This window comes from Siniperca chuatsi, linkage group LG4 (genome assembly GCF_020085105.1).
Source record: "Siniperca chuatsi isolate FFG_IHB_CAS linkage group LG4, ASM2008510v1, whole genome shotgun sequence".
NCBI lineage: Eukaryota > Metazoa > Chordata > Actinopteri > Centrarchiformes > Sinipercidae > Siniperca > Siniperca chuatsi.
The window spans coordinates 32180164-32203110 of record NC_058045.1 but is presented as its reverse complement, the minus strand read 5'-3'; the positions used below and the strand labels follow the sequence as shown (position 1 = coordinate 32203110).

At 44.7% G+C, this 22947-nt stretch overlaps 2 protein-coding genes and 1 long non-coding RNA gene across 6 annotated transcripts in view; 2 read left to right on the top strand and 1 right to left on the bottom strand.

The window, feature by feature from the left end:
- glsl (glutaminase like) overlaps positions 1 to 1828 on the top strand; it is a 32707-nt gene extending 30879 nt beyond the window's left edge. Inside the window, exon 22 of the mRNA XM_044192231.1 lies at positions 1315 to 1828. Coding sequence (XP_044048166.1) covers positions 1315 to 1393 — 79 coding nt within the window. The 3' untranslated portion in view covers positions 1394 to 1828. The remainder of the gene's footprint in view (positions 1 to 1314) is intronic.
- A 139-nt stretch (positions 1829 to 1967) lies between these two features.
- LOC122874418 lies at positions 1968 to 21485 on the bottom strand. Its single transcript, XR_006377605.1, has 5 exons — positions 21372 to 21485; positions 20826 to 21015; positions 19704 to 19829; positions 4975 to 5395; positions 1968 to 4121 (listed from the first exon to the last, which is right to left on the bottom strand). It is a non-coding gene; the product is annotated as an uncharacterized LOC122874418 (long non-coding RNA).
- The window catches only part of LOC122874411 (proline-rich protein 5-like), a 32552-nt gene continuing 14764 nt past the window's right edge, over positions 5160 to 22947 (top strand). The window contains exons 1-4 of one of the 4 annotated variants that reach the window (XM_044192248.1): positions 5160 to 5298; positions 17410 to 17540; positions 19728 to 19808; positions 21447 to 21495. In XM_044192248.1, the coding sequence (XP_044048183.1) occupies positions 17419 to 17540; positions 19728 to 19808; positions 21447 to 21495 (252 nt within the window). In that variant the 5' untranslated portion in view covers positions 5160 to 5298; positions 17410 to 17418. Of the gene's footprint in view, positions 5299 to 5855; positions 5877 to 13670; positions 14079 to 17406; positions 17541 to 19727; positions 19809 to 21446; positions 21496 to 22947 lie in introns of those variants that run through there. The other 3 variants (XM_044192253.1, XM_044192250.1, XM_044192249.1) reach the window with 3 other exon arrangements.

Genomic DNA, 22947 nt, shown 5'->3' with positions numbered 1-22947 from the left:
GTATATATGTATGTATGTATGTATGTATGTATATATGTATGTATGTGTATTTATGTATGTATGTGTATATATGTATTTGTTGGTATGTATGTATATGTATGTTCATATATGTATGTATATGTATGTATTTATGTATGTATGTATGTATAAATGTATTTATACATATGTATATGTATGCATGTGTATGTATGTATATATGTATTTATATATGTATGTATGTATGTATGTATGTATGTATATATGTATGTATGTGTTTATATATTTACATATCTACGTGTATGTATGTGTGTATATATGTGCTTTTATTAATGTATGTGTATATATGTACAGTGTGTATGTAAGTATATTTGTATATGCATATGTATGTATGTGCGTATACGTGTTTATGTATGTATGTATGTATGTATGTATGTATGTGTGTGTATATGTGTGTGTATGTGTTTATTTATGTATATATGTACGTGTGTGTGTGTTTGTGTGTGTATATATGTGTTTACATATGTGTATATGTGTTTGTGCGTATGTATGTGTGTGTATGTGTGTATATGTGTGTATATGTGTGTGTTTGTGTGTGTGTATATGTTTGTATGTGTTGTGTGTACGTGTTCATATGTATGTGCGTATATGTGTTAATAAATGTGTGTCTGTGTGTGTGTATATGTATGTATGCGTGTAACAATTTATTTTTCTTCTGTTTGATCTTTTTTTGTCTCTTAATCCTTCCGGCTTCGGAGGAACATTTTTCTTATTTTTATTCGTTATAAATTTAACAGAGAAACTGAAATGTCGAACACATGACGGGTCGACAGTTAACACAGACATGTACACTTTATTACACAGAGACGTGAACGCTGTTTCCTGATATTAAAGACAAATAGAGAAATACACAAGAATGTTAAGAAGAAGAAACAGCCTAATTTCAAAGGGGAAGGGTGTAGGTCAGATAGTTGACAATGCCGATCATTGATATACCACTTTCACTTTCACTCAACCCTTCAGGAATATTTCCAAAATCCAGAGCGAGAGATGAAACTTTAACACTAAAGCCCAGCATCCTTCGTGTGGAACGTCCCACTTTTTCCCAAAAAGGTTAAGAAATAACAGAATCAGAAAAACTTTGTCCAGTCAGTGAACTGATGGAGGCGCTGCAGGCGTGTAGCCACACCTCCTCGGGTGCCTCCACCCTTATCTCTTTTCCCCAGCTTGTATCATTTGTTGGGTTTTTGTTATTGAGCTGACGCCTCCTTGTATAATCCCTCTGTTACTTTCAGCATTGGCAGGACAGTGTGTGATGTAGTTTTGTCTTTCCACCAGGTGGGGGAGCTCTCCTCTGCAGGAGGCCAGGAGGCACAACAAGGAAGCTGCAGTCCAACTGCTGCAGGGCGCCATCTGACCCACAACACCCCGTCAGAAAGTTATCTGGAGTTGATGAATAAAACCTGAAACCTCTTCAAGTCCGGAACATGTGAATGAACAAGCGATCCAGGTTTTATCCAGCAGAGAGAAATAAACTAACAAACCTTCTTCAAACAGTCATCTGTTCAAACACAGCTTCACTGAGCGATCTGAAAAACTGCTCATGTTCCCAGACTTTACTTCAGAGGCAGTTTGAGGGACGAACAGAGGGATGAAAGAGTTTTTCTTTGTCTCTGGACTGAAAGCAGCTCCTGCAGCCGTCTGACAGAAACCCACGTTCAGTCCAGTTGGCCCGACTCGAGTCAATAATTAATATTCTGTTCACATCAGCTTCTTTTCTGTTGATGAGAAAACACTGTGCTGGAATCTGCTGCGGCGTTGTTTTTAAATAAAGCAGCTTTTTGTGTCTTAAGAGCGACTGGTTTCCTTCTGTAGACTCACACTCTCGTAAACTTTTCTTTCCTTCAACTGAACAAAAGTTATTCTAAAACATAAACTTACATAATTTCGCGTGTCTGCGTAATTAAAAACCCCTTTTGAACACGTACAAAATAAATGATTATTTTCTTTGAAACCAGGCTGACAGACAACAGAAAACCATCTAATACGTGTAAAAGGCCAATAAACGTTGGAAATGATGCTGAATTTCATACGAAGTCTTCTAGGAAAGTTTCTTCATTTGAAGCTCATTTGTCTCACGAAAATAAACGAAGAAAAACCCAAATGACTCTTTAAAACATCGTGCAAACTTGTTTTTGTTGGATTCTCTGTCTCTCTATCTCGAATAATACAGAAGAATAAACAACGACGTTTCTTACACGCAGCTGCTTCATCCCACTAATACAAATAAATAGTTGATTTCAGCTTCAAGAGCAGATACGAGGAGTTCAGGATCCCGGAAAGCTTTTTCTCTCAAAATGCAAAAAACAAAACCAAAGATTTCTCCTAAAGCAGGGCCAGATGAAACTGCGGCACCATGTCCACATAATATCCACTAAAACATAAAAGTTATTAAAGCTACAGGTAAACATGCAGCCAAAGTCATACCTGAAACATGTCCTCTACCTCTGGTTGCCTAGAAACAACATTTATTTGTTATGATGATGTAATCCAGTCCTCACAAGACACCACAAGTTTGAAAGGAGTGTTTCTCTGAAGCTGCAGACGTGCTGCAGTATCTGTCAGAGATGTTCGTAACCTCTTCCTGCCGTCTGTGTGCTTTTCATCACTTTCGTATTATTTACTCAGATGATGCTGCGGTGAAACGATCACATCAAGTCACTGTGATCGTTTAGCCTTCATGGCTAACTTTAAACACTCATTGCAGATTCTTAGTGAGATAAATCCTGTTCATATTCATAACCGCGTCGGTGGAAGAAACACACCTCAGACACGGTTACATGTTAGAGCTGAAAGACTTTAGTTTGGCTGAACTGAACTTTAAAAAAAGAAACAGATCAGGCTTCTGAATTAAAGCAGGATGATAAACTGAATCACAGAACAGACAACAGACCAACTTCAGCTGTCTGGACTCATGAAGCGTTTTCTGTCCGTGTTTCTCTTGAGGCCGGATGCAGTTTGATCAGATCACTGTTTATTATACATAAAATATTTTAAGCCATCACAACAAGCTGCGAAGGCAAATTGATTTAGGCTGCATTAATAAAACTGACTTCACATAAAAGCTTCCAACAGCAAATGTGACTACATTTCCCTCCGGAAGCATAACTAACTAACTAACTAACTATAACTAACTAACTAACTAACTATAATAACTATAATAACTAAGTGTCTGCTGTGAAGCAGCAAAGAGCAGCTCCTCCTGAAACTCCCTTGTGTTGTTTTGTTGTCTGGGTTGTGACCACATCAGATGCTCACAAGATGAAGTATTCTGAACCAATCAGAAGAGGCGGGACGCCGCGTCAAGCTGAAATCAAAGCTGTACCGGAAGCGTGGCAGTCACCTTCACAATAAAGGTTGACAAACATTCAGTTGGCGTTTGTTAACCACACACAGTGGTGGAGTTATTTTAATTCAGAAATGTGATGAAATTAATCAAATAAAGATATTGTGCCCCTCCCCATGTGACTTAGAGATGTTTATATGTCAAAAAGAGTTATTATGGAGCTGCAACGATGAACCAATTAGTCGTTAAAAAGAAAATTTTAAAAACTTTTGAGCAAAAATGTTTCTGCTCCGGCTTCTCAAGTGTGAGAATTTGTTGTTTAAATGAAACATCTTTCATGTCATTTGAAGACATTACTGAGGACCTTGAGGAAACTGGGATGGGTGCTTTTTTTTTAACTACTTTTTGATATTTCATAGACTAGACAATCGAGAAAACAATCAGCAGATTAATTGATCATGAAAATAATCGTCAGTTACAGCCTTATTATAGAGCCCACTTTAAAACAATAAGTGTTTTACAGAGAGATGAAAAATACAATCAGATGCACAAACGTGCAGAAAAGAATACAACAGACAAATTGCACAGAGAACCAATGAATAATAAAGACAGTCATGAGTGCTCTGCTGAACATGAACATCTGATGACCTGAACACAAAGAGCAGAAACAGTCCGTTTGTTCCCACAGCAGCCAAAATAAGCCGCTGAGCTGCTCTGTAATTATTGTTCTCTGTTTAAAGGAGGCTCCAAACACAACTGTCACCAGGCAAAAGCAGCAGCAGCAGGAAGTGGACGGTTCCTAAACAAAGAGTAGAAGAAGAAGTTAGTTAGTTCCCAGTGCCAGACCGCAGAAACACGACTCTGAACTCTAAAAGCCTGAAGGATAAAAAGAGACCGAATGAAACCTGAAGTGGACACGTTAACATGTCGACCTGATGGTGGCGCTAGATGGAAAGTCAGAGGATCAGCAGAGTTATTACAGTTCATCCTGAGGGGAGCATGAACGATGAAGCACGTCTCATCGCAGTCCAGCTGCTGCTGAGACGCTTCAGTCTGGACAGACGGACGGACCCAGTGGACAGGGCACAGCTGGATGTCGTGGATATATGGGATTGTCTTGCGTTTCGCAGGGCAGCTCTGCAACATTATTTTACTTCTTATTTTAAAGGGGCAGTTCACCCGAAAATCAAAACCACACATGTCTCCTCTCACCTGCAGAGCTGTTCATCCATCTGGATGGTTTCGGTGCGAGCTGCAGAGTTTTGGAGATATCTGCATTGTTTGAATATAACGGGACTACATGGCGCTCGGCTCGTGGAGCTCAAAGTGCCCAAAAAAACACGTTTGATAAACTCAACAGCAGCGTCTGTTTCCAGAAATCCTGACCCGGCTACTGAAGATCATCCGCAGATCTGTTGGGAGCAGTTTCATGTGGAAACTATCGGTGCAAACAAAATTCCTTTATTCCTGTATTTTTGATTTTTACGTTATTTGAGTTTATCAGTAATTTCTGCAGCTATGTTCTCTGTTGTATTGTAATGAACTAATGTCATGTTTCACAGCTGCCTGTTTGAACTTTTGTATTCAATAAAGTGAGAGAGAAAGAAAACGTTACTGGTAATGTTGCATGTATAACGAAGCTCGACTCTTACTTTGAAGGCGCCAGCCGGAAGTGTCCGCAGTCAGCTGGTGTGGCTTGTCAGCCGCAGCCTCCAGCCTGTTGCACGGAGCCAGTCCTCTCAGTTGCAGTGAGGAGCGGCGAAATGTGAGTTCAGTTTGCCGGTCTGAGAGTTTCTCTGGAGGACGCGGTCCGTCTCACGCGACTCTAGGTGTTTGTTACCTGCGGAGACTGAAGCGCTGTGTTCGCAGTGAGAGCCGAGGATGAGCAGCTGCGGTCGGTGTAGTTGCGTCCTGTGAGGTCGGTGGACGCGTTTTATTCATCAGCAGCGCCGCAGGAGCGAAGCGAGTCTGCACAGGTGAGTCCACACGAGGCTCGTATCCTGCCGGGCTCACTGGTAAACAGGTGCAGCAGGTGTTGTGGTGGCGGTTTGTACTTCACCTGGCGTTATTTACCTGCACAGACACTCACTGTCAGACCTGCAGGCGTTTTAAAACCGAGCAGGTAACATCTTGTTTCTTTAGCACCTTTCAAAACCTGGTGCTTTACAGCAGGATGAAGAGTTAGAAGGAAAGAACACAGACAACAGAAAGACTCCAGCACAGAGACGGGTCTTCAGCTGTGACCTAAAACACCCACCCAGGCTCAGGTCAGCAGCCTCCCCTGCTGACCTGAGCCCCGGGGGGAGGCTGCTCCTCAGCCGGGACCCAGGACCTCCATGTGTTCAGTCTTGAATGAGGAACAACTAGCAGGCCTCGTTCAGAGGACCCGAGGGGCCCAGCAGGGGTCTATGGCTTTAGCAGCTCACTAATATATTCTGGAGCAAGATTATTCAGAGCCTTATGAATGAGGAGGAGGATCTTGAACTGAATCCTTAATTGAAGCCAGTGTGGTGACATCAGGACGGGGGCGACGTGAGAGTGAAATGAGGTCTTGGTGAGTAATCCAGCTGCAGAGTTTTGGACTAACTGGATCCTGGTTTAGGCAGGAATACAGAGCATTACAGTGGTCTAAGCGTGGAGAATAATTTCCAGCTGCTGGAAAGATAACAGAGGGCGTATTTTTGCAGTATTCCTCAGATGAATGACGTGTTTATCAAATTTCAGCTGGTAGTCAAAAATGACGCCTTGGTTTTTGGAGGTTTTGTATTTGTAACCAATGAACCGAGGTGTTGGAGGATGCTAGAAGAGACCTGATCTGGGGCGAAGACCAGAACGTTTTACTGTGATTTTTAGTTGAAGAAAATGACGAGACATCCAGTTACTAATCGGATAGGTAGAGTTGTGTGTCATCAGCGTAGCACTGAAACACACAGCCGAACTGACGGATCACGTGCCCTGAGGGCAGCATATATAATGCAAATAAAATGGGTCCTATGATTGACCCCTGAGGCCCCCCACAAGTCAAAGGAGCACAGGCGGACACCTTGTCATCAGCGGATAGAAAACAATTTCGGTTGGATAAATAAGAAAACCAGTTCAGTGCTACACCAGATATCCCGACCCAGCCGATCGATCAGAGTAGCGTGAGCAATAGTGTCAAAGGCTGCAGACAAATCTACAGAACTAAAACTGCAACTTCACCTTGGTCTAACTGCGACAGAAGCTCTTATTCTGTTGGTTTTGTCTACAAAGAAGGATAAAAAAATGTTGACAGTCTACCACCAAGGACAAGCTGGAGTTATTTAAGAGGCGGTGAAGAGATTTAAAAAGAAACCTGGGATTGTGTTTGTTTGTGGTGATGAGATTACTGAAATCTTTTGATTCATCAAGTCTTTCATTCGATTATAATGCAATCGTGTGGTTTTGCGGTGCTTGTCGCTTTTCACAGAGCGGATGTCGTCATTTAGCCACAGAGAAGAATTGGTCTTAGAAATAAGCCGAAGCTTTTAATTGTACAGAATTGGTTTGTGGAAATAAACACTTTAAGATTCTGAAACTGACTTGAAAATAACAAATGAAGAATATAAAAAGCTTAAATATCACAAAACCAATTGGAGTCCCTGTAAATAGACTTACAGGTAGTTTAGAGTCTGTGGATAGACCTGCAGGTGTTTTAGTTCTTGTAGACAGACCAGCAGACTTACATGTGGTTCAGGGTTTTGTAGATAGACCCGCAGGTAGTTTAAAGTCTGTGGATAGACCTGCTGGTCGTTCAGACCATGTACGTACAGACGGGCGACAGCTGACAGGAGAAGCAGCATGAAGTGTGGCGGTGTGGAGTCCGGCCTCCACGAGCCTCCAGACCAGCTTCAGGGCTGCTGGAGTCTGAGGAGCTCTGCTGGAGGACGAGCGCCTCCTCCACACGATGCTCCCTCAGTTATATATACAACCTTTTATTTAATCAGCTCGTCTCACTGAGCTCAGACACACCTGAGTGCAGCAGGTAGAGAGACACACAAGCTAAAGGACAGACAGCAGCAGAGACAGACGTCCACACACAGATCTGAAGATGGAGGTTTATGTTATATCATCTGGTCTGATGGAGACGCTGCTGCAGAGCGCTGTCTGACAGGCTGGGCCAAAACCTTCCACAGGTGTGAAACTGAGCTGAGGTCAGGTGACTGTAAAGGTCGCAGCATTTTATTCCCATCGTTTCCGTCCTCACCGAACCGCTCAGTGAGCGCTGCTGCACCGAGGCAGCTGATAGTTTCTCTTTTATTAGCTTTGTCCTTTCGTTTGGCGTCCGGAGACCGACGAGTAGGTTTAGTTCCAGTAGAGCCACCGCTGTTGTTCTCTGCCTTTTTTATCTGCAGTCAGATTCTCTGTAAACTATTTAGCGATAAACACGTCTGATGTACCTTTCATCAGCGGCACCATTCAGCGGTTTGGTGTTTTCCCCGTCGACGTCACATCCGCAGTCGAGTTTTCTTTTAGAAAATGTCTTCGGTGATCCTAAACCAGGTTTGGTCAGAATCAGCGAGTGAAGGCGTCTCTCGAGAGTTCGAGAAGAATTACAGAGACCAGTTTCTATGACCACATGAGGAGAAAAATACCAGAATGCAATGCAGCGACAGGACCAGCTGGAGTTTGGAGTGACTCACATTTTGTAGACTGGAAAAACTCTGAATGCTTAGATCTTAATATCACTGTAATTTTCGATGTACACGTAACCATTTCCTCTAATTATGTGGATATTGTTGAACGGCATTCTGGGAAACGTAGAAAATTACTAGCAGAAGTAGGAGCAGATAAGGGAAGTTGCCTAAAAATATAATGACATTGACGACTGATGATCTTGAGAGATAAAGAGGGGAGTTTCCCTTTAGCTTACATGGAGTTTTGACTGAACCAGATGTATTTAATTGTGGTTCATTTGAAAGGGACAGACACAGCGTACCTGTATAGATGCTTTAATCAGAAACATAAAATGTATAAATATCATAGTATTCAGATCCGTTACTGCAGTTAAAGTACTAACACACACTCTGTGAAACACTCTGCTGCAGTGAAAGTGTGAGAGTGTGATCAGGAAAAAGCCCTTAAAGCATTAAAGCAGTGCAGCGTCCCTGTGGCTGCTGTGCTGTTATATATTCTATCATCAGGTTATTATTCCTCGTGCATTAATGTAAAGCAGGATGTTGCTGCTGCAGCTGGTGGAGCTGGAGCTCATGTTGAACCGGTTTGTATCGGACTGCAGCTGATGATGCTTTTCATTCTGGATCCATCTGCCGATTCTTTTCTCCTCCATCGATCGATCGATCGGTTTGGAAAACTGGTGAAAACGGTGAGAAACGCCGTCACGACGACCCAGAGCCCAAAGCGACGCCTTCAGCGTGTCGTCGTGTCCGACCGACAGTCCGAAGCTCGACGTTATTAACAAACATCACAGTTATTACAGTCGTTCAGAGGAAAAGCAGCAGATCTGCACATCTGAGCAGCTGCAGCCAGGAAGGGATTTACAGGAGAAATGACAAACGATTCTGAAAATAATACGTTTTCTGTCTATCGATTAATTGAGAAATCGTTCCAGCTCTATCTGTATAAGCTGTTGGGTAGTTTCATCTAAAACAAAGCATCATATTTTAAACAACTGTAGTGAAGTAAAAAGTACAGTATTTCCCTCTGGATTATTATTATTATCATTATTATTATTATTATTATTATTATTATATAGTATAAATGAAAAGAAAGTACAGTACTTGAGTAAAAGTGCTTTCCACCACTGCGTTCAAACCCCTTTGAAATTGAATTCTTCGCTCTCTGCCATGTTCGGTTGTTATCACCGCCGAGCCTCAGATGAGTTCCTCATTATTTTATTATTTGAATAACTAACGAGCAGCTTACAGGCTGCTGGAATCATAACTGACTGAAAAACACGAGTCTGGTGTTTGGAAAGTAAAAACTCAGCTGCCTAAATACAAGTTTTTATCTGCGAAACAACTGATGCGAGCAGCACCGAGGAAACTGCATTTATCGTTTGAGGTTTGTTGTTTTCTGACTCTCAGAAATGATCCCAGTTCAGAGTTTACATACTGTCTGTCTCTCTGTCTCTGTCTCTGTCTGTCTCTCTCTCTCTCTCTCTCTCTCTCTCTCTCTCTGTCTCTCTGTCTCTCTCTCTCTCTCTCTCTGTCTCTCTCTCTCTCTCTGTCTCTCTCTGTCTCTCTCTCTCTGTCTCTGTCTCTCTGTCTCTGTCTCTCTCTCTCTCTCTCTCTCTCTCTCTCTCTGTCTCTCTCTCTCTCTCTCTCTCTCTCTCTCTCTCTCTCTCTCTCTGTCTCTCTCTCTCTCTCTCTCTCTCTCTCTCTGTCTCTCTCTCTCTCTCTGTCTCTCTCTCTCTGTCTCTCTCTCTCTCTCTCTCTCTCTCTCTCTCTCTCTCTCTCTGTCTCTCTCTCTCTCTCTCTCTCTCTCTGTCTCTCTCTCTCTCTCTCTCTCTCTCTCTCTCTCTCTCTCTCTCTCTCTCTCTCTCTCTCTCTCTCTCTGTCTCTCTCTCTCTCTCTCTCTCTCTCTCTCTCTCTCTCTCTCTCTGTCTCTCTCTCTCTCTCTCTCTCTCTCTCTCTCTCTCTCTGTCTCTCTCTCTCTCTCTCTCTCTCTCTCTCTCTCTCTCTCTCTCTCTCTCTCTCTCTCTCTCTCTCTCTCTCTCTCTCTCTGTCTCTCTCTCTCTCTCTCTCTCTCTCTCTCTCTCTCTCTCTCTGTCTCTCTCTCTCTCTCTCTCTCTCTCTCTCTCTCTCTCTCTCTCTCTCTCTCTGTCTCTCTCTCTCTCTCTCTCTCTCTCTCTCTCTCTCTCTCTCTCTCTCTCTCTCCCTCTCTCTGTCTCTCTCTCTCTCTCTCTCTCTCTCTCTCTCTCTCTCTCTCTCTCTCTCTCTCTCTCTCTCTCTCTCTCTCTCTCTCTCTCTCTCTCTCTCTCTCTCTCTCTCTCTCTCTCTCTCTCTCTCTCTCTCTCTCTCTCTCTCTCTCTCTCTCTCTCTCTCTCTCTCTCTCTCTCTCTCTCTCTCTCTCTCTCTCTCTCTCTCTCTCTCTCTCTCTCTCTCTCTCTCTCTCTCTCTCTCTCTCTCTCTCTCTCTCTCTCTCTCTCTCTCTCTCTCTCTCTCTCTCTCTCTCTCTCTCTCTCTCTCTCTCTCTCTCTCTCTCTCTCTCTCTCTCTCTCTCTCTCTCTCTCTCTCTCTCTCTCTCTCTCTCTCTCTCTCTCTCTCTCTCTCTCTCTCTCTCTCTCTCTCTCTCTCTCTCTCTCTCTCTCTCTCTCTCTCTCTCTCTCTCTCTCTCTCTCTCTCTCTCTCTCTCTCTCTCTCTCTCTCTCTCTCTCTCTCTCTCTCTCTCTCTCTCTCTCTCTCTCTCTCTCTCTCTCTCTCTCTCTCTCTCTCTCTCTCTCTCTCTCTCTCTCTCTCTCTCTCTCTCTCTCTCTCTCTCTCTCTCTCTCTCTCTCTCTCTCTCTCTCTCTCTCTCTCTCTGTCTCTCTCTCTCTCTCTCTCTCTCTCTCTCTCTCTCTCTCTCTCTCTCTCTCTCTCTCTCTCTCTCTCTCTCTCTCTCTCTCTCTCTCTCTCTCTCTCTCTCTCTCTCTCTCTCTCTCTCTCTCTCTCTCTCTCTCTCTCTCTCTCTCTCTCTCTCTCTCTCTCTCTCTCTCTCTCTCTCTCTCTCTCTCTCTCTCTCTCTCTCTCTCTCTCTCTCTCTCTCTCTCTCTCTCTCTCTCTCTCTCTCTCTCTCTCTCTCTCTCTCTCTCTCTCTCTCTCTCTCTCTCTGTCTCTCTCTCTCTCTCTCTCTCTCTCTCTCTCTCTCTCTCTCTCTCTCTCTCTCTCTCTCTCTCTCTCTCTCTCTCTCTCTCTCTCTCTCTCTCTCTCTCTCTCTCTCTCTCTCTCTCTCTCTCTCTCTCTCTCTCTCTCTCTCTCTCTCTCTCTCTCTCTCTCTCTCTCTCTCTCTCTCTCTCTCTCTCTCTCTCTCTCTCTCTCTCTCTCTCTCTCTCTCTCTCTCTCTCTCTCTCTCTCTCTCTCTCTCTCTCTCTCTCTCTCTCTCTCTCTCTCTCTCTCTCTCTCTCTCTCTCTCTCTCTCTCTCTCTCTCTCTCTCTCTCTCTCTCTCTCTCTCTCTCTCTCTCTCTCTCTCTCTCTCTCTCTCTCTCTCTCTCTCTCTCTCTCTCTCTCTCTCTCTCTCTCTCTCTCTCTCTCTCTCTCTCTCTCTCTCTCTCTCTCTCTCTCTCTCTCTCTCTCTCTCTCTCTCTCTCTCTCTCTCTCTCTCTCTCTCTCTCTCTCTCTCTCTCTCTCTCTCTCTCTCTCTCTCTCTCTCTCTCTCTCTCTCTCTCTCTCTCTCTCTCTCTCTCTCTCTCTCTCTCTCTCTCTCTCTCTCTCTCTCTCTCTCTCTCTCTCTCTCTCTCTCTCTCTCTCTCTCTCTCTCTCTCTCTCTCTCTCTCTCTCTCTGTCTATAATTGCATTCATCTCTGAGTACTTTCTCATGACAGGGGGCTTCTGTTTTAGGATTAGCCCACACACACACACCAACACACACACACACACACACACACACACACACACACACACACACACACACACACACACACACACAGTTGTTTCCGTCAGTGTTTTTCTAGCTGGGATCCTTTCAGGAGATATTTGTGTTTCATTTTTCATTTTTCATCTTTGGAAGCAAACCCTGTGCACATGAGCTGCTTCCAGTAGAGAGCGACAGTTTGTAACTGTTTCAGGAGAGCCGCTTTGGCTTTTAATTAGTTTCTGAAGTGACGTCGCCATCGTCTTTGTTTATCTGCTGAACCTTCTGAACCAAAATCCACTTAGCAGCACCTCTGCGGCTCACTGGTTAACGCTGTGTCGGTTTGTTTAGTATTAAAGCTGAACAAAAGTGTAAAAATGATGATTTGCGGTTTCGAGGAGGGGGGGTTGTCATGGAGTCACCACAAGCCTTACCTAGGCGCTGCCTGAGCCAGCTGCTAGGTAAGGCTTGTGGTTAGGCGTAGCAGAGATAACTGGCTGGGGTCAGGTTAAGGTAACGCATATTTACAGGGAAACAGACTTCGACACACCTGCACCTGAAACAAACAGACATACTGCGTTAACCAGTGAGCTGTAGAGGAGCTGGGAGGTGGATTGTGTAACCTTTGGACAGAGCCGGGCTAGCTGTTTCCCCCTGTTTCCAGTCTTTGTGCTAAGCTAAGCTAACTGGCTGCAGCTTCATATTTACTGTACAGACATGAGATCTGACTGTCAGAGAGGAAGAGCAGAAGAGGATTCACCTAAATGCAACTTTTCCTTTAAACTCATGTGCTGCGGTGGAAATTTGACTCTGTGCTTATTTAGACATGCGTTTTTTATATATATATATAATTTAGACCAACATGTAAACGTGATCACTTTTACAAGATGCTTCAGTGAACGAAGGAGGTTGAACTCATCACAAAATATCTGCAGGACTGAACTCGCCACCACAGACTGACGGGATGTAACAGTGGAGGAGGATGTGTCGGAGGGCGGGCTGAGGTGGGGGGGTTGACCTTTTTTTGATGACTGGTTTTGGTGTCTACCAGATGGGTCGTCATGGTGACGGTTACACACGTGGTGACGCCTAACGCCCACTTTTTCAGAGCAGAAGGTGAGTTGATAGTTGTTGTTTTTTCTTTTCCTGAGTGAGACGTCGAACGTAGACGCTCTTTGGATCACAGCAGCAGATGCTGAGAGCCGTTCAGCAAAGTCACGCCGAGCGGCTTTGAAACTCTTCAATGGGTGACGGGTGTGTGTGTGTGTGTGTGTGTGTGTGTGTGTGTGTGTGTGTTAATACCACCAAATCCTGTGAACGCTACATGTGGTAAACTGTGCACACATGGTCCTGTTCCCACACAAAACCTGTAGTCCCTGGCATGGTCTGAACCCACACACACACACACACACACACACACACACACACACACACACACACACACTTTTTGAAGCATTTCAGATTCGGTCTCACCCTCCCACACTCATCTGGGTGACGAACTGCTAACCCCCCCCCCAACCCCACACATACCTTTTTCCACTTTCAGACTGTTCAGGTTTTTGGTTTTGATTGTTTCTGTACTTTGATGTTTTGCAACAGAAGATTGATTAACCGAACATCACTGCTGCAATTTATTTTATTTACTCCCTGGTTGATTTTTCTCCTGTTTTCGCCGTTTTAAGGCACTTCAATACTTAATTTTAAAAATGTAGAAACAGAAGAGCACACACGAGCAGCAGAGTTTCTACACATTTTTTTATTATTAATCTGCTTCTCATTTCTAATCCTGCTTCCACTACAGGCAGGGAGTCAGAGTTAGTGTCTCTTCGTCGGTCCTCCTCTCCGCGGGTTGCCAAGTGAGAGAGAAATCAGTATTTATTGAGCTCCTCTGGTTTTGGCAGGACGCAGCCAAATAAACAATGGCGTGTTTGTGTTGACGGTCAGCGCGGGGCCTCCCATTGGCTGTGATCAGAGGAGACGGCACAGTGGGAGCCTGTGGGACACACACTGGGCTGTGAGATCCCATCAGCCACCTGGGCGTCCTGAACGGAGACGGCTCTGAGGTCGGCTCGTCGTGATGTGAGATGAGAGCGCAGCGAAGCTTAAGTTTTCACCGACAGATCAGGACTTGGAGCTCTTGAACATGAGAAATTATAAACTCTGCAGCAACAAGGGAGGAAAAATGTTGCATGCAGCCATTTTTGCGTGTTGTCTCAGTGGTTTGAGGTGCATTGTTTTTTGACGTTTAGTTGTTTTTAGTTCAGTGATGTTATTCACTCGATGCTCCACCTGCTGAACGCTGCACTGCACTTTGATTTGGGGGTGCGGGTCTGTTTTAAGCCACTTGTTACAGATTCTGAACTCCGCTTTGGTCACGCCAGAGCAGTTTGTACCACACAGCTAAACAGGCTACCATTTTAGCAAAAAAGAAAAGTAATTGGAAGAAATGGCTGCCACTGAAAAGTTTTATTTTAGTTCTGTAATGTGGAGCACACCGGCGCACACAGAGGCTAAAAATCCTGCGTTCCCGCTGGTATTTTTCTTGAATAAAGTAGCCGATTTTTGCAAGAATTCCAAGAAATACCAGCATCTCAATTTCCTGCGTTCAAGCCCTAATTTCAACATCTACCAGCCAGATTACCGTGACACTTTAAATGAATGTTCATGGTCCTCAGAGGATGAATCCTAATGATTTGGTGACCCTATGACCTTTCATCTGGCGTCAGCAGCAGGACAACATTTCCACTATTTACAATCTTACACAGATGTCCAACAGGAATGGACATAAATTTGCTCTACGTGTCGCAAATTGACGCCAAGATGTGAACACACGAGTGGAAAAGCAAAAAAAATTCATGATTATCCTGAAACGTACAGCCACAAGAAGAAAGAAGGGAGGCCTGGGGGAAATGACGCAACGTTTGTCGTGAGCGTGAATGTTCACAGCAGTTTAACTACGAGTCCACTCACTAACTTATTGTTTGACAAAGCTCAGATGTCTCTGGGACACGTTGAGCTCGTCTCTCTGCTCAGTGCAGAAACAGGGAGGCGTCTCCTTTTCTGTAGATGCAAAGCTGTTTGTTTCTGTACTGTGAGTTTGTGGCCGAACCTCCGGTGAAGATGTGAACGTGTTAGATTGGGTGGAGACAGTGATGGTGACAGTTTGTTTTTTCTCGTCCAGATAAAATCCCTTTTAAAATAAAACCTGTACTTCCTCCTCCTGCGGACGTACGTACGCGGTTCCTCGTCTGATGGATTTAGCGTTGGTGCAAAATGGCAACAGCGTGATGCAGAGAGACCGGACTGAGACCAAAACCTATCTTTGTGTAAAAGATCGTATTTCCTTTAACTTCAGCGTGCACTTAGTGTTGAGTCATTTGCTTTCCTGCCTTCGAAACCACAGCAAACCTCTCCATCACTCTGTAGTCGTGACTAACTTCAGCCTTTTACTGAACAAAGCTGTGAAACTAACTCATGTTTAAAGATTACCTTCGAATCCACCCACTCCAGCGAGTTGACCGATTCTTTGGAAATGGAGTGTAGCGAGTTGATAATTCTGTCTGATATCAGGCAGGAGCTTTTACTCATTTTCTCATGTACACACACGCGCGTACAGTCGATCACCGAAACAGAACGTGTGAGAAACGGTGACTGAAAGTTTCCCATACTGACCAAATTAAATCTGTGGTTGTGTTGTGGTTTTTGAGTTTAAAAAAAACAGACAATAAACTGACTCCAGTTCAAAGAAACTCGGTGCGCAATTTACATGAACAAAAATACACCTTAATGCATGTGGCGATACCAGAGTGTGAAAGCTGTCGGCCTTGAGAGTCAGAGCTGAGAGCAGGCTCGGCTGTCTGTTGCTGTGGGTTCTGGAAAGAGTGAGACCTCTGCGCTGTCAACAGCCAGGCGGATCTCGGGTCAGTGCTGCTCCACAGGAAGCTGTGGTTTGGAGGAAGCCGATGTTTCTGTGTTTCTAAATGAATCAGACGCTGCTGAACCTGCTGACAACAGGAAGTAAGACCTGCACAGAACTGCAGCCTCTGCCTCTCTGTCTGCCTGCCTGTCTGTCTGCCTGCCTGCCTGCCTGCCTGCCTGCCTGCCTGCCTGTCTGTCTGTCTGTCTGTCTGCCTGCCTGTCTGCCTGCCTGCCTGTCTGTCTGTCTGCCTGTCTGCCTGCCTGCCTGCCTGCCTGCCTGTCTCTGTCTGCCTGTCCCTGCCTGCCTGCCTGCCTGCCTGCCTGCCTGTCTCTGTCTGCCTGTCCCTGCCTGCCTGCCTGCCTGCCTGCCTGCCTGTCTGCCTGTCTGTCTGTCTGTCTGTCTGTCTGCCTGCCTGTCTCAGCCTGCCTGCCTGCCTGCCTGTCTGCTGTCTGCCTGTCTGTCTGCCTGCCTGCCTGCCTGACTCTAAACAGCTCAGCATCACTTTTGAAGATCTTTTCATGTCCAGTTTTTAGCTGTATACATCTCAGCAGCTGCTGGACTGCGATGAAACGTGCTTCATCGTTCATGCTCCCCTCAGGATGAACTGTAATAACTCTGCTGATCCTCTGACTTTCCATCTAGCGCCACCATCAGGTCGACATGTTAACGTGTCCGACACTTTGGTTTCTGACCAAATACCTGCTCCAGCTGTAATTGCTAATGTTAGCGTTTAGTTAAAAGCTGCTGTGCCTATATGCAGCCTCACAAAGCTGCTTGCATGGCTGCAGACTTGTTAGATACAATGATCAAAGTGATTCACGCTCTCCGCACGTTATTATAAACCTGTTACTCTGCTGCGATGCCTACGTCATTCTCACTGGCCCGTAAGCAAACTGTACAGTGAAAACGAGAAAACAGCTTCGTGCTCGGTGTGTACTGCAGGTCAGGCAGCTGCAAGATGAGCATATAATCAGAAAAATACAATACAAACGGAAACCAGAACGCTTCCGATACCAAAATCGTGTCCCTTGTCTACAGATTCTGCTTTCATATGCAGATATGTGTTTGTAGAGATTAGTAAAAATATAATCGAGGATCTTTTACTGACACTGAGAAGAGCAACGAGTTTCGCTCAGCGCTTCATCAGGCTTAAATACACAAACACATGTCATATGACAAACTGGATTACTTTAGATCCTGAAGAAAGCGTCTAAACATGATGATTATGAGGCTAAACCTGAAGTTATAAGAGAGTTATCAGACCTCTTTCTGATTTCTAAGCACATTTATGGATGTTATGTGTCTGTCTGTTTAGATTTGACAGTTAGGACTGAGAGGGAGGGGTGCAGGTTTTGATGCAAATTGGGTCGAAAGTATTTGATCGTAAACAGAAACCTTGTTTGTTCACATTCAGTGTTTCTCACTAAAACACACTGTGTGCATCCTTGAGCTCCAACAAACGTGTTGAATGCATTTCCTTCATCATGAAACATTTGCAAAGACGATTTTTTTAAGCATCGATTCCATCCGTGTTTACTGGCTTGCAGTTTTCGTCTTCACCTAATGGATACTGTTTTCTGATTAGAGAAGGAATACTGTATTTATTAACTAACCATTTGTTTCTGTTCTCCTCAGCAGCCAGGGTGCATGATGGGATCTTTCCGGCGTCCCAGGCCTCGGTTTATGAGTTCTCCGGTTCTATCGGACCTCGCCCGGTTCCACGCCAGCTCACCTTCGCTACAGATCTCCAACACCAGCGTGTGGAACAGGTCAGGTTTCCTCTGCCCCTCAGTGGACAGGAAAATCAGTTTTTGTAGGTTTTAAGATGTTTCTGGAGTTGAACCTAAGTAAAGATCTGAACCTGGACCAGCGTTTGTAGTGTTAGAAGTGTTTGATGATTGAGTCAGAGGTTAATGTCTAACTTCTGTCGTCCACATCAACTGGCAGAATGAACATCAGATGTTATCAGTTGGCTTCATGTAGTCCGATTCCACAATCCCACAACACAAAGTATTATCCTTATGTGTTTAGGACACAACCTGCACTGTGTGTGTGTGTGTGTGTGTGTGTGTGTGTGTGTGTTATATTATGGGTCCAAACATCAGCTTATATCAGCTTATAAAAGAAGACAAAGTGCTGGCTCATGTTTTCCAGACCTCGGAGAGAAGAACAGGTTCTGTTGAAGGTCAGGAGTTTCTGACCTGATCAGACTGTTTTGTGTAGGGTCGAAGTTGGGAAAGTATGTGAGATTTAAGGGTGAGACTTTATTTATCATGATTTAGAGGTAGCTCAGTCACAGTCTGTTAACCCAAGAAGGAAGAATATCTGAAGCACGTGGAGAGGGAATCCATCCATCCATTTCCTGCTGCTTATTCGGGGCCGGGTCGTGGCTAAGGAAGGTGGTCCAGACGTCCCTGTCCACAGCAACGTTTCCCAGCTCCTCCTGGCAGATCCCGAGGCGTTCCCAAGCCAGATGAGATATATAATCCCTCCAGCCTGTCCTGGGTCCACCCCGGGGTCTCCTACCAGTTGGACGTGCCCGGAAAACCTCCAAAGGAAGGCGTCCAGGAGGATCCTGATCAGATGGCCGAACCACCTCAACCGGCTCCTTTCAACATGAAGGAACAGTGGCTGTACTCCGAGCTCCTCGCCCTCTCTCTCAGGGTCCAGACACCCGGCAGAGGAAACTCATGTCGGCAGCTTGGATCTGTGGTCTCCTCTTCGATCACGACCAGATCTCATGACCACAGGTGAGCGTCAGAACGTAGATCGACCGGTAAATTGAAAGCTTTGCCTTCCGGCTCAGCTCCCTCTTCACCACAACGGTCCGGTTCAACGTTACTGCCGACGCCGCACCGATCCGCCTGTCAACCTCGCGCTAAGATCACATGAGGGGCTTTAGGCCTGCGCCAGAGCCCACATGTAGTGTCCCCTAAGGGTTCAGATATTTCCCGACCCTTATGTATGCTCATGCAGATCAGTTTCTCAGTGCGTTGCGGTTATTTTGGATGTGGCAGTAGAAACTCACAGCTCGTCTGAGTCTTCGGCCTGTTTCCTGCTCTGCACAGCGCCGAACAGGATGTTTAGTAGGAAGTGGAGGTGGCAGCCGGGCCACGTCCTGTCAACCTGCTGAGTCACATACAAGGACCATCACACACTGACCCGACACACTTCACTTCGTGCTCTGGGTCGTCGTGACGGCGTTTCTCACTATTTTCACCAGTTTTACAAACCGATCGATCGATCGATCGATCGACGGAGAAAAGAATCGGCAGATGGATCCAGAATGAAAAGCATCATCAGCTGCAGTCCGATACAAACCGGTTCAACATGAGCTCCAGCTCCACCAGCTGCAGCAGCAACATCCTGCTTTACATTAATGCACGAGGAATAATAACCTGATGATAGAATATATAACAGCACAGCAGCCACAGGGACGCTGCACTGCTTTAATGCTTTAAGCACTTTTTCCTGATCACACTCACACACTTTTACTGAAGTTACATTTTCAATGCAGGACTTTTACTGTAGCAGAGTGTTTCCACAGTGTGTGTTAGTACTTTTACTGTAGTAAAGGATCTGAATAATTTGACACACCTGTGGAAGCCCGAACTTCATGACAACCAAATGAACTCAAGGTTTATCTTCAGAGGCTGCGTGTCGCAGCAGGTCAGGTGTGAACCACAGTTCATGATGGGATAAAGACTGAAATCTTAACCTCTAAACGTCAACCCACAACCAGATCACGGAGGAGGCTTCTTCAGACGCCACAATGCGAACTGCTTTGTCCACTCACAGATGTTAATTATGTTCAACTGAACTAATAAATTATGGCCACGACCAGATAAACCGAGGAAACAGATCAGATCAGAAGTCTCCCTCCCAGGACATGTAGCTGATATGATGCACGACTTGTTGACCTCTGACCTTACCTGTGTTTGTTTGTGTGTCCTCAGTGTCCAATCAGCTGTGATCAAGGTGTTCCAGGGTGGAGCGCTGCAGACTAACGAGCTGTACACGCTGAACGAGAGCATCAGGTGACGAAAGCGTCTTCTCCTCTTCAATGTGCCGTTGAGATACAACACAGATTCAAAGTCAGCACAAACAGAAAGACATGAACAGACACAGGCTCATTCAAGGTCGCATGAATCTACTCCAGTTTCCATCAGTTTCCATCATTCTGGACAACTTAAACTTAGAAGAAAAGGTTTCAGTCGTAGTCATCTGGACACTGTTTTCAGAATCAAGACGTTTCGGCTCCCGTCCGGAAGTCATTCTTGATTGTGAAAATGGTCTGAGAACTCAGAAATGTAAGCTACTCTGTGTTGCTCAAGCCCCGCCCTCAGGGAGGAGTCTTCCTGAGTATCTGCTGAAACCTTTTCTAGCACAACCTTTTCTGTGTAGATGGGAGACGAAACGTCTTGATTCTGAAAACGGTGTCCAGACGACTACGACTGAAACCTTTTCTATGATGGAACACTCCTGGACGAATGATGTCTTAAACTTAGATGTCATGTTTTGTGTGTTTCTTGACTTATGTGACTCCTCCGATGTACAAAGAGGCGAGAAAAACAGCGGCTGTTTAGAAAACGTTTAAATCATGATAATCACCTGTTGAAGCAGGTTTTTGGGAGTAGTAGCAAATATGATGTAATAACTAACTATATCCGAGCGCTGTAGCCCTAAATTTATAATAGTAGTAAGATAAGATCAGACTTGTTTTCATCCCTATGCAGTGGTGGAAGACGGACTCATATCTTTTATGATAAATAGCAAGACCGAAGTGAAAGTCCTGCGTACAAAGGTATTAACAGCAGGATCTGTAGCTGCCCTGTGTTGTTTTCTCTTTGATTTACACACTTCATTTAGCAGGCCAGTCAGCTTGCCAGGACACCAGGAATTGTCCCGATGGCCAGTCCGGGTCTGAACGTTTAAATAATTTAAATCAAATCTTAAGAATTGGCTGCTTCAGGGTTCAAGTCATTCAACCACATATGCTGCCAGCTGCAGTTGTGGGTATCTGCTGTTCGATCATAGAAATACAGGTGACTTACTGTGTGAACGCTCAAAGACAGAAATGTACAGACGCATTCTTCTCGTCAGCTTTATAAAGCTGTGCGTTCGCCTGGTTCTGTTTTCGACATCTCATTTCACCTCCACCGTGAGACAGATGGACGTAGAAACAACCTCAAACGCCCGTTTGCATGTCGGTGCTATCTGCTCCACCTCTCATTAGACCGGTCACTGAGAAGGACACCAAAGAAGAAGAAGTGTGTTGCATCACTGAGGTCCTCCAGCAGGACCTCAGCAATGCACAGCTTGCTGTGGTCATCTAACACCTGTACCACTTATTCTTCATCAGCTGTGATATCTCACTCATCACCATTAAACATCAGAAGGATGATCAGTGGTTCATTAATACTGAAACAGACTTTACAAACTGCTGCACAGTTGTAAATAAAAAGATCAAATTCATCACTCATTTAAGTTTATAAATGCACCTCTGACATTTTACAGAACTCGGTGAAGCCTGAAAGAATAATACAATCAGAGAAACAACCTAAAGAAACAATGTTTTACTATAAAGTTACGTCTCTCACCTGATCTGAGTGAAGATGTGGAGAGGAAACATGGCGGCTGAGTCTTCCTTCCTGAACTCCTCTGTGTCTTTGCAGGTGGCTCCTTAAAACGGAGATGGGCTCCTTCATCACCGACTACTTCCAGGTACTTTCGCTCTTCATTTCCTGTTTGTATGTAATGAAACCTGACAGTGTAACTGAGTTCATCTCGATGTCTGTTTGTTTTCAGTAATCAGCAGAAACATTAGCTGACGTTGATGTAGTCGTCTCACTTCCTGTATCTGTATTTGTCACAGTTACACGTTAATCAGTAGCATCTGGTGATGCTGGATATCAATATTCAAGTGTAAAACAATAATCTGAAAGCGATATACCGGCTGATATTTGTGTATGAACTAATCCCACAGCTGAAATGTGCAACAAGAAACTGGCGACTTTAACCAGGAGTCAACTTTCAGACCAGTTGTCAGCATTTAGACCGGTGGTTTTCTTAATGCAGATTTCCAGTCGAATAAAAGTGACAAATCTGTTTATTCTGAATAATGTTTTCCAGGAAGAGTATATATTAATATGCACCAAAAGTATAATCAGGTGGCTCCATAAACTATCATAATAATAACGTTACGTATATAGCACCTTTTTAAAACATAGTTACAAAGTGCTTTACAGTAAAAACAAAGAATAAAAGTAAATCAAATCCAAAACACTCGTCGACTTCTTGCGTCTTCACAGAATGTTCTGTTTGAGCGCCCCCTGGTGCTTCGGAGAGTACTGCGACCCTCCCGTTTTTCATTGCCCTCTCCTTCTTGATTACAAAGAGGGACGTTCTTTCTGAGAACCGAACCAACCAAGAGGCAGGAACTCCCCCCTGCCCCAGCTGGTCATTTCACAAGTCTTTGCCCACAGTGACTAACTGCATGAGTGAAAAGGTGCTTACAGATGTGATTTATATTTTAAGAGCAAATATGGAAATTTACAAGAAATAAATGAGGAAGAAAAGAGAACAAAGGAATAAAATAATAATAATGGGTGGATAAAATGTTTTGGAGCCAAGTGTAAGAGGTCAGTGAAACACCACATGGGAGCCCTGAAGGTATTTCAGAAGGGCCCCAAACCTTGTAAAATTTCTTATGACCCACGAAGAGCGTAGCGAATTTTCTCCAGCGTCAGGCGAGATCTCATGTTCTCCAGTCACCGAGCGTGTGTTGGTGGGGCAGCGTCCCTCCGTCTCGGTAATACTGCGCGTCTAACCAGAGCCAGAGCGTTGCGCTTAGCTGCGTTCAGATGATGCAGCTGCATCTCCAGGTGGAGCTGCTGTGGGGTTGGGTTCAGTTCCACAGTTCAGAGTCCATCTCTGCAGAGAGTTTCTGAGCCGGGACACGTGGATCAGTGAAGAATTACATTTATTGTAGCTGGGCTTGACTTCGGGATACACATTAGATCATTCCTCTTTAGAAATGTGAGCTGTAGACTATTTTAACTTGAGTTAATGAGTGAGGAGCACATGTCGGAGAAGGAGTGGCCTATGCCTCGCCCCCAAGAGGCACATGTCAGGCCTGATATTAAATAATACAGAACGAATACTGATCCTTTGGTT